General features: G+C 30.1%; 1 protein-coding gene across 1 annotated transcript in view; it reads right to left on the bottom strand.

The window, feature by feature from the left end:
• dpr13 (defective proboscis extension response 13) overlaps nt 1-15,288 on the bottom strand; it is a 258,704-nt gene that overhangs the window by 107,811 nt on the left and 135,605 nt on the right. The window contains exon 5 of the mRNA XM_072540668.1: nt 12,650-12,848. Within this exon, the coding sequence (XP_072396769.1) occupies nt 12,650-12,848 (199 nt within the window). The remainder of the gene's footprint in view (nt 1-12,649; nt 12,849-15,288) is intronic.

The raw sequence follows: 15,288 nt of genomic DNA, 5'->3' as shown, positions 1-15,288 counted from the left end.
TTTTCAGTTTTCGGAACTTTAGGTCAGTATTCCTAGTGACCTGGTGCTATACATTCTGATTATTTTGATTTGCCAAAGTTCTAAATACTCAAATTTATCTGTTTGTTTGATTTCCCTTTCTTGGATTATCTTCATATTTCTTATATTTGTGGTGTGAAATATTCGTTTTATTGTACATTACTTGTCATCCTCATCTTTTGCGATAACTACGTTTAATTGATATGTAGATATTCATCCCATACTGATACGACCTAGTACCATTTCTGTCTTCTTTCTTTTCAGTGGATTCAGAATTTTCTCTAGGAACATTTTAATCAATTTATGGTATGTTCAAATATCAAATGAAGGCTGGAAAATGATTCATCAGATGATGAATCTGATTTTAATGACACATTTTGTTCCTGACTTTAATGACCACTTTTTTTTCATTGTAGAGTGCATTGTATTTATTAGTTTTTATGAAACTTAGATATTTTAGAAACTAGATATAATACGTGTTTTAGATAAGTACATTACTTGTATTCACTAGTGATCATCGAACTACGCGAAAGCGGTGTTAAAATTCACGTATAGGTAATGGAAGTGGAATTACACACAACTAAACTTATATTGAATCACCATGTATTTTAAACCGATATTTATTTCTTTTGAAAAAACTTATTTTTGTTGCGAAGAAAAAAGGTTTTGATTTAAAATAAACAAACCAATAAAACAATCGGATAACACAGTCCGGTACGGTATAGATTATTTGTTTTAATTGTAAATTAACCGAAAATAAATAAACTAACTTTTGCTCTTAAAAACGAAAATATGCCTTATGGGGAGTTAACGGATGAGCAAACTGGAAAGATTATTGGTCTTGTGGAGCAAGGAATGTCTCAGAGGGACGTAGCTGCAGTGGTAGGCGTAACACAGGTCGTTGTATTAAAAATCTATGCTAGGTATCAGGAGTTAGAAACGCTTAAAAATAGACAAAGATAAAGTCGCAAAAAAGTAACAAAGACTTGCCACGATCGTTTTATTGTCCAAGTAGCTAGTAGAGACCCAACACTTTCTCACCCGCAACTCCAACAGCAGCTTTTGGAAGGTAAAGGTGTAAGTATTTCAGTTGAAACGATAAGAAGAAGACTTCGTGCTCAAAGACTATACAGCAGTAGACAGTAACGGGTTTCCGAGTAAACCAGGCAGCACTAGATTAATCGCCTAAATTGGTATCTTCAATACCAAAACTGTATTTTCAGATGAAACCAAGATTTGTGTAAAATCATATAACCGATGAATTTGTGTACTTAGAACGGAAGGAAGACGAGCAAAAACGGAAACAGCCAGATCTGTCCACAGATATAAAGGAGGAAGTGTTCTGCTCTGAGTAAGTAATAGGGTCGGTAAAAAACCCCTTTAATTTCCATTCAACCAACTTTAATAGCTCGCAGTTATGTTGATTTGGTTCTAGAACCTGTATTTAGACTCTGAAAAAGTGCAGTGGAAAAAAATATATTTTTATGCATGATAAGACTTATTCAGATGTATGCAGACTTCCTTGAAGCAGAAGATATCACTATTCTGTATCACCCGACCTTAACTCTATAGAGCATAATTTGTGGGATATGCTTAAAAACAGAATTATACCTGGTCGGCATAATTAACAAAACACCGTGCTCTTGAAGAAAGGAAACAACCTACCACAATAAAATCTAGACAATTTGTTTAGGAGCATTCCCACACGAATTGGAGCTTGCATAAGGTCTGGTTAGTAACATCGGCTACTAAAAAAACATAAATAAATAAAAACAAGTGAAACGTTATTCCTTGTACATTGAAATTTTGTATTCTATAGACTTTAAAATAAATATTTTCAATTTTATTATTTAATAATTTATGGGTGTCTTTCGGTAAACATAAAGGGCCTATTATTAGAATCTTTATTTTACACCATTTTCTTCAGACTTTGTATTTCATTCCACATACGGTAATCAATAAAACAATTCTCTCCATGTTCTTAACATAAATTCAGGACAAATCTACAATTTAAAACTAAAACATTGATGGTTGCTACTGTTATATTATTTTAATTTTAATTTTAACTTATTAAATTTTTAAAATTTTTAAATATTGCTGGCTTCTGTCATATTTAGACAAATACATTAAGTTACACTGACTGCTTTGTTCGGACTTCCGTGCTATGTCAATATTGTCATTTCAATCAATTGCTACTATCAAGTCCTCGTAGACACTTTGTCTCAAGACCAGCAACTTCATGTGTAGAGTCGTACGTTGCCATGTTATCAAATCCACTGGTAACTTAACATCTTAATACATAAGATCAAATATTGTAAACCTTATTTTAACCTACAACTTTTAACGGGTTTTTACCCAGATATTTAGTGGCTCTAAACATGTATACCTAGTAAGTATTAACCACACTTTGCATTAATTTTGGTAAAAATTTTAATTTCACGTTCTTTTTAACTAAAGTGGTTATATACTTTTTAGGACACTGATGATGAAATATGGATTCCGAAAACGTTCTGTATTTATGACATAGCCCGATTGGGTTTTTAATTATATACCTTTTATAAAGGATTTTATTAATTTTTTATGATATATGGGATACAGCCAGCTACCGAAATTTAGTTTCCTTGTGGATTTTAATCTTATCGTCTTTAAATATGTTCGTAATATAATAATGGTTGGTATAATCAGTACCAGCCTTGACATTGAAGTCTTCCATCACTTCTTTTATATCAGATATTTTAATTTGTTTTTATGTGGCTTCAAGGCATTTATACAAAGCCTCTTTTTCTTGTTAGTTACTTGTTCTGTTGGTGCATAGCACTAAATCAGTGTTACCTGCCTTAATTTGGTTCTAACCCTTACAGTGATTATTTACTTACAGTGATAGTAAACTATTTCCGTTCCATGAGAGAGTTTTTTGTAGCTTTACCAAACATGATTCCTACTCCATTTTTATATCTTGCTTAATCCGTTTTATCAAAGTATATTAGCAGGTTACCTTTAATGTTGATGTACTCCCATTCCATTCCACCATGTCTGAATGAGACCGGTGTATATTAACTTTTATACACTAATTTTTACACTTTTATATAATAACAATTTTTTTTCATTTCTTTATAAATTTGGGTAAGACGTGATGCTTGCGTCATAGTTTTTATATACCAACACCTTATTCTTTTCTGTTTACGTAAGCCAAATGTTGTTATCAAATAACCGTGCAGTTATTCTCTGGGACTGCCTGATCTAGCGCTCAGACTGCCCTCAAGAATTCCTGGATTGGGAACAGTTATTTATTCAACATTATGCTAAAGCTGCATGCTCCTTCCTATTCCTTGAGCCCTTGTCAGGGCTTGGTTTAATTAGAAAAAAAAAAACGGGTGTGGCAGTCCAGTGGGATTGCCGGTAGAAGTTATACTTCTATACACGCGTTCGTCGTAACAAATTTATATGGGAGTCAATCTGCACAATTATTACATATGTAATGCTATAGGTAAGAGAGAGCAGAAAGCAAAAAAGAATTAGGTATACAGGTATAGGGTGCATCGTTTGCTGTATATAAACATTTGACCTGTAATAGGAGTAGAGTAAGTAAATGAACGATTGAATCAATATTTTAATGAAAATATATATATTTTTATTTTCATATATGTATGGACTTGAATGCAAAATTTTTTTTACACATACTCTGCAGTAAAATTCATTGTTAATTTTGTTATTCATATATATATATATATATATATATATATATATATATATATATAAGAAAAAAGAAGTACTTGTGACTCGTTTGGAACAAATATATAACTGTTTTGGATGGGTTGGAGTCAATAATAGGGCTATTGGTTAACTATTTTTTTAATCTCGAGCTTTCAATTGTGTTTACAATTATTATCAAGAGCTAAAAAAGACAAAATACTTACAAGGTTGAACTAAAAAGAAAAAACAATTTTTGTTAACTTACCAAATAAAAATTAGTTTGGTAAGTAAAAAATCACTGCTTACATGTTCAAAATACTTTATATAAAAATGTTTTGATCTAACAAATGTTTCTCCGAAAATTTCTATAATTTTGAAAACATTTTTTTAATATAAAAATAATTGAATTTATAAATAAGTTCAAATAGCAACCAATTACAAATAGCCTCAATGTCATAAATGCCAACATAAAATTTTTATTTTTGACAATTATATTGCCAAAAGTAAAACTTCGTTTAAACATTCTTTTTTGTTTAGTAACAAAAAGAAGAAGATTTATTCACCCTTGACAGATGTCTGAAAGAATGTGATAGATATATGGAGAATTGAATATAACATTTTACAATTTTTATATATAAATCATAAAGAAAGAATATAATTATATATTTTACTTAAATTTTGAATCTCAGATCTTTTGTTTAAACTCTTATCATTTTTGCTAATACAAACCATTTCCAAAAAAGTCCTTTTAAATTTATTACTTTCACTACATAAAATTTTAATGTTATCAAAATCCATAATATGGTCTTTATCGATTACATGTTCTGCCAAAGCACAAGATGGTTTTTTTAATTCTGCAATCACTTTTGTGAGAAATAATGCGATTTGAAAGATTTCTTCCGGTCTCACCAACATATTCAGCCTCACACTGAGTACAACTAATGCTGTATACTAAATTCGTTTTTTCAAATTTGTCTATAGGATATTTAGTTTTAGAATATAAAGATGAAATAGTTTTGATGTTCTTTGTTGCTATTTTTATATTGTCAATAACCTTTAGTGTTTGTATTAATTTAGGAGTTAATGATGGTATAAAAGGTAGTGAATGATAATAGATGTTCTGATTGTTAGATACAATGTTTTGAGATTGAGCAAAAAATGGTGTTAAATTATTTATATTACCAATATTAGAAAAAAGCATCCTATGTAGCATATCTGGAGGATAAGAGTTTTCAATTAGAATATTTTTTAATAACTGAAGATCTTCCTGTAGATAATCTGGATGAGAAAGTTTTAAAACACGTTCTTTTAATCCTGTTATAAGGTTCATTTTCATCTTATTTGGATGGTGAGAGTAATAGCTTATAAATCTATTACTACATATGGGTTTTCTGAACCATTTGGTTTTCAACATATTGTCTGTATTTCTTACAATTCTCATGTCAAGGAATGGTAGAGAATTATCTACCTCTTCCTCAACTGTGAATTGTATATGCTGATTATGACTGTTGAAAATGTTGACTGTTTCATGAATTTTGTGTTTAGGAAGTGCCAAAACTAAATCATCTACATATCTCTTAATAAAAGGAATGAAAAAAGTGCAATTACTGATACAATCACTGATAACATCATCCATGACATAGCTACTTAGAATGGGTGAAAGACTAGATCCCATAGGACTACCAAAAATTTGTTTATAAAATACACCATTAAATATAAAAATATTAGAATCAAAAACAAAGTTGATAAGTGTTTTGAAATGTAATAAGTCAATATTAGTGTGTTGTGAAATCTCATTCCAATGTTTTTCAACACTACTTATGATTAAATCTAAAGGCAAATTAGTAAAAAGAGATGTTACATCAAAACTAACTAAAACATAATTTTGTGGTAATTGGAAATTATTAATGAAAGAACTAAAATCAAATGAATCTTTAATGTAAAAATTGTTGTTTAAATTATAAGCATTAGTTAAGATGTCAGTGAGGAGCTGTGCTATTGGTCCATTAGGAGGGCATAAAGATGAAACAATTGGTCTCATAGATAAAGTTGGTTTATGTATTTTTGGCAGAGCATTTTTTTAAAAGAGCTCAAAATTTATAATTCTATTGCTCCACGGTTCTATGCTCTGCCAAAAATACATAAACCAACTTTATCTATGAGACCAATTGTTTCATCTTTATGCCCTCCTAATGGACCAATAGCACAGCTCCTCACTGACATCTTAACTAATGCTTATAATTTAAACAACAATTTTTACATTAAAGATTCATTTGATTTTAGTTCTTTCATTAATAATTTCCAATTACCACAAAATTATGTTTTAGTTAGTTTTGATGTAACATCTCTTTTTACTAATTTGCCTTTAGATTTAATCATAAGTAGTGTTGAAAAACATTGGAATGAGATTTCACAACACACTAATATTGACTTATTACATTTCAAAACACTTATCAACTTTGTTTTTGATTCTAATATTTTTATATTTAATGGTGTATTTTATAAACAAATTTTTGGTAGTCCTATGGGATCTAGTCTTTCACCCATTCTAAGTAGCTATGTCATGGATGATGTTATCAGTGATTGTATCAGTAATTGCACTTTTTTCATTCCTTTTATTAAGAGATATGTAGATGATTTAGTTTTGGCACTTCCTAAACACAAAATTCATGAAACAGTCAACATTTTCAACAGTCATAATCAGCATATACAATTCACAGTTGAGGAAGAGGTAGATAATTCTCTACCATTCCTTGACATGAGAATTGTAAGAAATACAGACAATATGTTGAAAACCAAATGGTTCAGAAAACCCATATGTAGTAATAGATTTATAAGCTATTACTCTCACCATCCAAATAAGATGAAAATGAACCTTATAACAGGATTAAAAGAACGTGTTTTAAAACTTTCTCATCCAGATTATCTACAGGAAGATCTTCAGTTATTAAAAAATATTCTAATTGAAAACTCTTATCCTCCAGATATGCTACATAGGATGCTTTTTTCTAATATTGGTAATATAAATAATTTAACACCATTTTTTGCTCAATCTCAAAACATTGTATCTAACAATCAGAACATCTATTATCATTCACTACCTTTTATACCATCATTAACTCCTAAATTAATACAAACACTAAAGGTTATTGACAATATAAAAATAGCAACAAAGAACATCAAAACTATTTCATCTTTATATTCTAAAACTAAATATCCTATAGACAAATTTGAAAAAACGAATTTAGTATACAGCATTAGTTGTACTCAGTGTGAGGCTGAATATGTTGGTGAGACCGGAAGAAATCTTTCAAATCGCATTATTTCTCACAAAAGTGATTGCAGAATTAAAAAACCATCTTGTGCTTTGGCAGAACATGTAATCGATAAAGACCATATTATGGATTTTGATAACATTAAAATTTTATGTAGTGAAAGTAATAAATTTAAAAGGACTTTTTTGGAAATGGTTTGTATTAGCAAAAATGATAAGAGTTTAAACAAAAGATCTGAGATTCAAAATTTAAGTAAAATATATAATTATATTCTTTCTTTATGATTTATATATAAAAATTGTAAAATGTTATATTCAATTCTCCATATATCTATCACATTCTTTCAGACATCTGTCAAGGGTGAATAAATCTTCTTCTTTTTGTTACTAAACAAAAAAGAATGTTTAAACGAAGTTTTACTTTTGGCAATATAATTGTCAAAAATAAAAATTTTATGTTGGCATTTATGACATTGAGGCTATTTGTAATTGGTTGCTATTTGAACTTATTTATAAATTCAATTATTTTTATATTAAAAAAATGTTTTCAAAATTATAGAAATTTTCGGAGAAACATTTGTTAGATCAAAACATTTTTATATAAAGTATTTTGAACATGTAAGCAGTGATTTTTTACTTACCAAACTAATTTTTATTTGGTAAGTTAACAAAAATTGTTTTTTCTTTTTAGTTCAACCTTGTAAGTATTTTGTCTTTTTTAGCTCTTGATAATAATTGTAAACACAATTGAAAGCTCGAGATTAAAAAAAAAATAGTTAACCAATAGCCCTATTATTGACTCCAACCCATCCAAAACAGTTATATATATATATATATATATATATATATATATATATATATATATATATATATATATATATATATATATTACATATCTTTAATAAAATGAACGTGGGGTTTTTAAATATTTCAAAAATAAAAAAGGAAATTCATATTGGGATTCGAATACACATCCACCAGCGTATGAACCAAACACGTAAAATATTTGCCAATTAGACATGACACAAACTTATTTCAAAATTGACAGTTCTCGGTCATACAGTGATGTATTGAGATTATTATTTTGAAATACAAAAGACTAAAATAATTGTGAACATTTAATAAATAATACCAAACATCACATAAATAATAATATTAATAAATATTATAATATATATAGAATATATATAATATTAAATATATATACAAAAGGAACGTTTTTATTCTCGAGAGAGGAAGAGAGAGAAAATATATCTTCTGTCCCTCTCTTACTCATTATCTTACATATGTAATGATTGTGTTTATCTCTGGTGTACATACATTTTATTCGCCGAATAAGATCTAAACAATACAATGCCAGCGGCTGATATATGCTTTGTTTGGATCTTATATTGTAGTATCTTCCGTTCAGTTCTGCATATTTGCTTTGTTTTTATTGACCTGTCGTACTATTTTATTCGAATACTACATAATCGATTTTATTTTTAGACAAAATGACACTCAGTTGTAAATAAAAAAATATATATCGCTACGCCTATGGTCACAAACTGCTCAATGCAACATCTGTTGTTTTAGAATCGACGAGCTCTGACCAATACCGTAAAAACTCAAGTGGAGGGTGGAAAAAGGCAATTAGTATTAAAATCGGTAGAATCTACTGTTAACATATGTTCGTGTACACAGGGCATTGATATAAGTGATACTTAGCAGCAGGAGTTATGTGTGTAAAAGAGAAAAGGAGGAAATACAACATTCGACTTTTGAAATTTACTTTGCAGGAATAAACTAGCAAATGAAAAATATACTTGGTATATTTTACTGCTATAAAATAGTAAAGAAATAATAAAGAAGTTTATAGTCGAGTGGCACACAATAATTTTTTCCTAAAAATTTACTAAAACTCTAGGAAAAAAACTCATACTACCATATGGTACCATATGTAGGACGAATAGTGGGAAGATATCAAATAGGTTTCATAGGTAAATCGACAATTCATCAGAATTCAAGCCTGACACAAATTTTAGAAAAAACACTGGAACATGGCATAGATAATCATCACATATTTATAGAATACAAAGCAGCCTACGAATTTGTAAATACAAGAGAAATGTTCCATTCAATCTATACCAAATAAGTGCAAATCCTTCCGCATGCTGATAATTTAAATATATATATATATATATATATATATATATATATATATATATATATATATATATATATATTGTTGGGAGAATGGAAAAAGCTGTACGAGGAGAGAGAGAGAGAGAGGCATATGCAACAATAAAAGGATCGGCTACGAAATGGGTTTAATAATAAACACCAACAAAACGAAGTACATGAAAATAAGCACGCAACCACAAATTCTACGACCACTTATTATAGAAAACGACGTCATCGAAGCAGTGAACGAATTAGTATATCTGGAAGCGCTCATTAAGACTAATACTATACTACCGCAGAGATAAACCACAGAATTTGCACTGCCAACAGATGCTATTTTGGGCTCAATCCCCTTCTTAGATCCTCAATTATATCAAGAAATACAAAGGTAAAACTCTACTAAATATTAATACGCAGGTAAATAAAAATTACTAAGTTCTATGGAAAAACCGTGTTAGGAATTTAAAACTCGAAGTTTCGGCACCCATTTGGGAGCCATTATCAAGAGGGATACGGTTCGGTTTGAGTTCGGGGTCTTAATCTGCCTACTCCCCTCACTCGTGATGTACCAGTATCTTGTTCTCCAGAAATACGAGAACCGTCAAACGACACTGAGGTTTTAATCTGCCTACTCATCAGTGTCGAGTAAAGTATATAATCGCTATATAAATTAGAAACAAAATTTGAAAATGCTTTTCAAAAAGACAAGAAAGAGATAGAAGAAAGATGCCGAAATAATGAAAAACTAATTGATGATATCAGAAAACAACTAGAGACGGGAGACTGGAGAGAAATACTCATCCAAAGTTCTGGTGATATAAAAATACCGTTTGGCAGGGACGTAAAACAGTTACACCCAGTAATATTCATAAATAATTTAAAAAATGAAAATACAACACATCGGGAACTTCGAAACAGCAAAAGAAACGATAAAGAACCATCTTAAAGATGAGGCGAGTTTATGGTTTGACAGCAAAGAAGAAGAATCTGACAATTGGCATAAATTCGACCAAAAGTTTTTGAGTTATTTCTGGGGGAAAATACAACAGCTAGAAATAAACAAAGAGTTGCAAAATGGGAGATACCATGATAGAATGGATATTTCAGAAAAAACATACGCACAGAATTATACAACAATGCAAAACACCTGCAATACAATTATTCTTCCGAACACAAGTAGAACTGATAGCCAGACATTTTGAAGATACCCTAGATCACATAACTGTACAAAACTACAAAGATATCGACAGTTTATGCTAATTCCTACAAATACAAGAAGCAAAAATAAAAGAAAGAAAAATAAGAAGATCGCAAGAAAATTATAGACAACGCGAAAATCAAGACCATAGAGATAGAGGACAAAACTTTAGGAGAGATTACACAAAAAAAGAATTTAATCCCAGAAGGGAAAACGAAAATAGAGACAACGGAAGAGGAAATTATAAACAAAGAAATCGGCAATGGAACGAGGACAGATATCGAGGAAACCAGAATAGAAATAACACTCGCACATATTATCAGAAAAACAGAAATAATAGTAGACGAAATGAACAGGAAAATCATGAAAACCGATACGGGTCCGACAGACCAAGAGAAAATAGAAGAGATACACAACACGCAAATAAAAGAATATGTAGACATAGAGACGGAAGAAGGAGCACAGAAGAACAGCAAGCGTCTTTTCACGAAGGTGTTCACTAGATACAAAAAAAAACAGGAATTTTTTGTCATCCGAAGAAATTTATTAAATTGGCAGGAAATAATGTTAAAAGAATTAGGTTAGGACAAAATGATAACAAGAGAAAATTTTTTGTTGTCGAGGAAAAATATTTTTTTTGTTGCACTTATAAAAAAAAATTGTATCTCAAAACAATATGGGGATTTTGTTGTGTTTCATTTTATCAATCAAAGAGAGAATAAAATTTTTATTTTGTTATAGAACGCGGGCACATAAATTTGCAATGCCCTGTACATCGATTTGTAAATATTTGTTATAAGTTAGTGGGTTTATCCATAATGAGTTTTACCCTGAAGGACTGAAAAACATTAGTAAATACTTAAATGTGAATAGACAATTATTTCTCGGTATTTGTAGATATTATATTTTAAAATCCTTTGATTTGGTTTCGCTGGAAAGGCCAAAGCCACCAGGTAGTTATTGTATTTAGAAAGTATAAGATAAAACCGTTATCATTTTCAAAGAAAGTTGTTTAGAAGCAATGCTTGGGTTTTTCTGATGTAAAATAAGAGAAGGGATGTAGAAATTTCTGATTGATTAGCGAGTTTGGAATGGGGATGAAAGAGAGTGAATGTTTTAAAAGTTTGGAGTAGAAAATATTATTATGTGATGGTCATCCGAAAGAAGCAAGTGAAGTTTTGTGTAGTCAGTTAAGAAGCAATTATCAGTGGTGTTAATAGTCAGAAGTGGGTGGCTGAAAGGTGGAACGAGAATGAGAAGTCGAATACCTCCTTGATTCCATAAAGTCCAAGTGAGTAAGTCACAAGAACTATAACTATTAAAAATATTTGCGACACTAAGTAAAAAAAAATACTTGGGTCTCAGGAGATTGTTAGTATATGAAAGAGAGGAGAGAATTTTGGAGTTTGTTGAACGACTACTGGTAAAAGAGGCCTGCTCGTGTTTTGGAGAAAGAGTTGCTGGTATGCTGATAGTTTGATACTTAGAACGGAGAAGGCTTTGATCGGTAGCCTAACATAATCAACAAGAGGAGCTGTTTTGGTCGAAAGGAGACATCGTCTTGTGTGAATTAAAAAGTCAGTCAATCATTTTTTGTGACAGAATTTTTGTATGTTTCAAATAAAGGACTCTATACCATCAGAAGATAAAAAATTATCGCTATTTCAAAATAACATAAATTTTAAAGTTTTTTTACGTCAAAGAATAATTATTGATAGGTATTGCTTAATAAATTTAAAAAGTTTCTTTTCGTAATATTCAGAATTTTATATTTTTTTGAGTATAAAAACATATGAACAAAGATTCCAATATTTCAAGATTTTAATAGGAAGTGTAGTTATTTTATGAATATCAAATTTTCTTGTTTATGTTGTTTTATTAATGTTATTATTTTATGTGGTACAAGTTACTATAGTGGTAGTTATTATTGGGACAGTTAAGCTCATGGAATTTATTTGATAAATCGTCATATTATTTCTTTTGATAATAAAATATATTTGTATTAATTTGTTTATTTATGTTATTTCTATTTATTTCCTTTTCCTATTTTATCCCGATAAGGAACAACTAAGAGATTCTGGAAACCACGAGAAAAGATAAGAAATTATTAAATTATGAAATAATTTTTTTTATGTATGATTTTGCAACACTTGGATCATTAATTAAAGTAATTAAATAAATAAAAAGTTAATATAAAAGGAAGAAAAAGTAGATCATAGTAATATATATATATATATATATATATATATATATATATATATATATATATATATATATATATATATATAAACTAATATACTTACCATTAAGAATATGAACGTAAGTACTAGCAGGCTGCGCGTTGCTGGGGACACATGAATAATTTCCAGAATGACGTGTCGCAGCATTGGTTATTGTTAATATACTCATTTTTTCTGATAGATCTGTTGTGACGTTAATGCCTTGATCTGCGTCGTAGTTGATCATACGATTGTTGTGGTACCAGAATACATAAGAAGGGGGCTAAAACAAACAGATTTGGGTTAATTTTATTCAGTATAGTTGAAAATTCGTGAGAATTATGTCTTTTAACCTCTTGGGGCCTAGTGTCATATATATATTACATACAAATATAAAACATTTTTAGTAACGCCATCTAATGTAATTTATTCTAAACTTATCGACTAATACCAAAGAAAACTGCTTTACTTTCTTAGTGTTGTGGTCTGTATAAGTAACTGTGAAATATGTTAGATTAAAATAGAGTATAACAAATGAAGCATGAAAGATGACATACCGTCTTCGTTCACGACGTAAGTATTCATAAAATACATATTTTTATATGTATTGTGTATATAGCTGATCAGTTTTTGCTACCCAGTTTTTATTTTGTAAATTCATGAGGACATGACAATGTTTTGAATGTGGCAGGTAATAGTTTTATGTGATATGGGTATTACGTGGGGCCTCAACCTTTATTGTTAATTTTATTTTATGTAATATAGGTATTACATAGGGTCTTAATGTATACTAAAAATTTGATACGATTTTAAATAATGTAACAATTGTTTCATTTGTTACAGCACTAACTTAACAAGAACTTGAAGAGCATCTTTAGATAGCCACTATTCTGACTACATAAATTCTTCAGATAACTCGCATACCTCAGAAGAAACCTTAGAGATTCTCTCGGAATCAGTATTATCACTCTCATTGTCACTAACACAAGAAACATGTAAGTCTTGTAGATCTATCAGAGTACGTTGTAGTCGTGGTGCCAGAACAAGCCGTAAAGTAAGTGGTAAGCCGTAGTGGAGGTCGCCGTAATGGTACTCCATTACCAATACCAGTTTTAACTGATGAATGGACCGGTATTTTCTCTCTTCTAGAAAGATCTCTTTACCAGCCAGGGTATAAAGATGTAGATTGTCAGTTATGGACTTGTGAACTTTTTTTTAAGCAATATATTAATGACACATTGGAGACAATGACTGTAGCAACAAATAGAACATACCTTAAAAGAAAATAAACAGAGCTGAAATTGACAAGTAAAGAGTTAAAAACAGTTAGTGGTATCCTATTATTGGTTATGAGTGCTATAGAGCTCCCGAAAGTTAGAATGTATTGGTTGAGAAAGTATGGTGTCCCAATCGTCAAAAATGGTATAAAGCAAACCCGATTTTTTAGAACAGAGAATCAGAATGATCAGAACATCTCTAAAGGGTGTTTTTGATGATTAAATTGATGGTCCACAAAGATTTAACAAAATTTGGAAAGTCTTACCTCTGTTCAACAGTATATTAAAAGGTTATCATGCTCAAATAAGATCTAATAATACAAGTATAGATGAAATGTTAATACCTTTCACGAGTCATTGCGGAATCCGCCCAGGAAAACCAAATTCTGTTGGTATTAAGATTTTTGTACTTGCCAATTCTAATAGGTCAGTATGCGATATAATAGTATATCAGGGTAATTTAACATTCTCAGAGCTTACAGCACATAAATATCGCTTAGGTAACTTAGCAATTCTTAGTTTGTGTAAAAGTCTTGTTCTTGGTCATCACATTTACTTCAATCGCTATTTTACGACAATAAAACTTGCTGATGTATTACTAGAAAGAGGTTTCCATGCAACAGGCATGATTTTAAACAAGAGAGTCCCTCGAAATTGTATCTTTTCTCAAAAAAAACAGTTCATGAAAAATCCAAGAGGTACATCTGAAACGAAGGTTTAAGGTAATGGAAGCATTGCCATAACTCGCTGGTTAGACAACAAACCTTTTACGATTCTGTCAACATACCATGCTGCTAACAATTTCAATGCAGAAGATGGCCAAAACGTAAAAAGCAATACGAAATGGTTAATAGACCTGAGGTGATCAACTGAGATTATTCAAATTAGAAACGGGAGAACAAATAATTTTGTCTTTCGATTCTTAGACTTGTAGCTGTAGCAAATACGAAGACCTGGTGCCAAAACATAAAAAATGAAAAGTGGAAATTCAGCCCATACCTGCCGAAGTTAAACATCTTCATAAGGCTGAACATTTAGTGGACTATGCTGATAAACAAAAAATATGCAGAAAGGTCAATTGTAAAAATACTACAACGGCACTTTGTATAAAATATAAAATATTTTTATGTAGTATACGAAAACGAAATTGTATTTTACAGTTTCATACCAAAGACTAAGTTATAATATATTGTTCTGTATATAAAAATAATGAATAATAAAAGATTGCTAAAATATAAGTATTGAGTGTAGTGTCTCTTTCTTATGTTTAAGTTTATTTTGGTAGCAGATAGACCCAATGTCATATATATCTGACATTGAGAAAAGCCAGATTTTCCATTGAATATTTTTTGCTCTAGATTAGATTAGATTAAGAGAGCTGGCCTTTCGGCCTATTCCACTGCGACCTTTTCAGATCTATTGTGGTCCTCTAGTCCTAGATAACAT

The sequence above is a fragment of the Diabrotica undecimpunctata genome, chromosome 8 (assembly GCF_040954645.1).
Source record: "Diabrotica undecimpunctata isolate CICGRU chromosome 8, icDiaUnde3, whole genome shotgun sequence".
NCBI lineage: Eukaryota > Metazoa > Arthropoda > Insecta > Coleoptera > Chrysomelidae > Diabrotica > Diabrotica undecimpunctata.
This window is presented reverse-complemented; position numbering and strand designations above follow the sequence as displayed.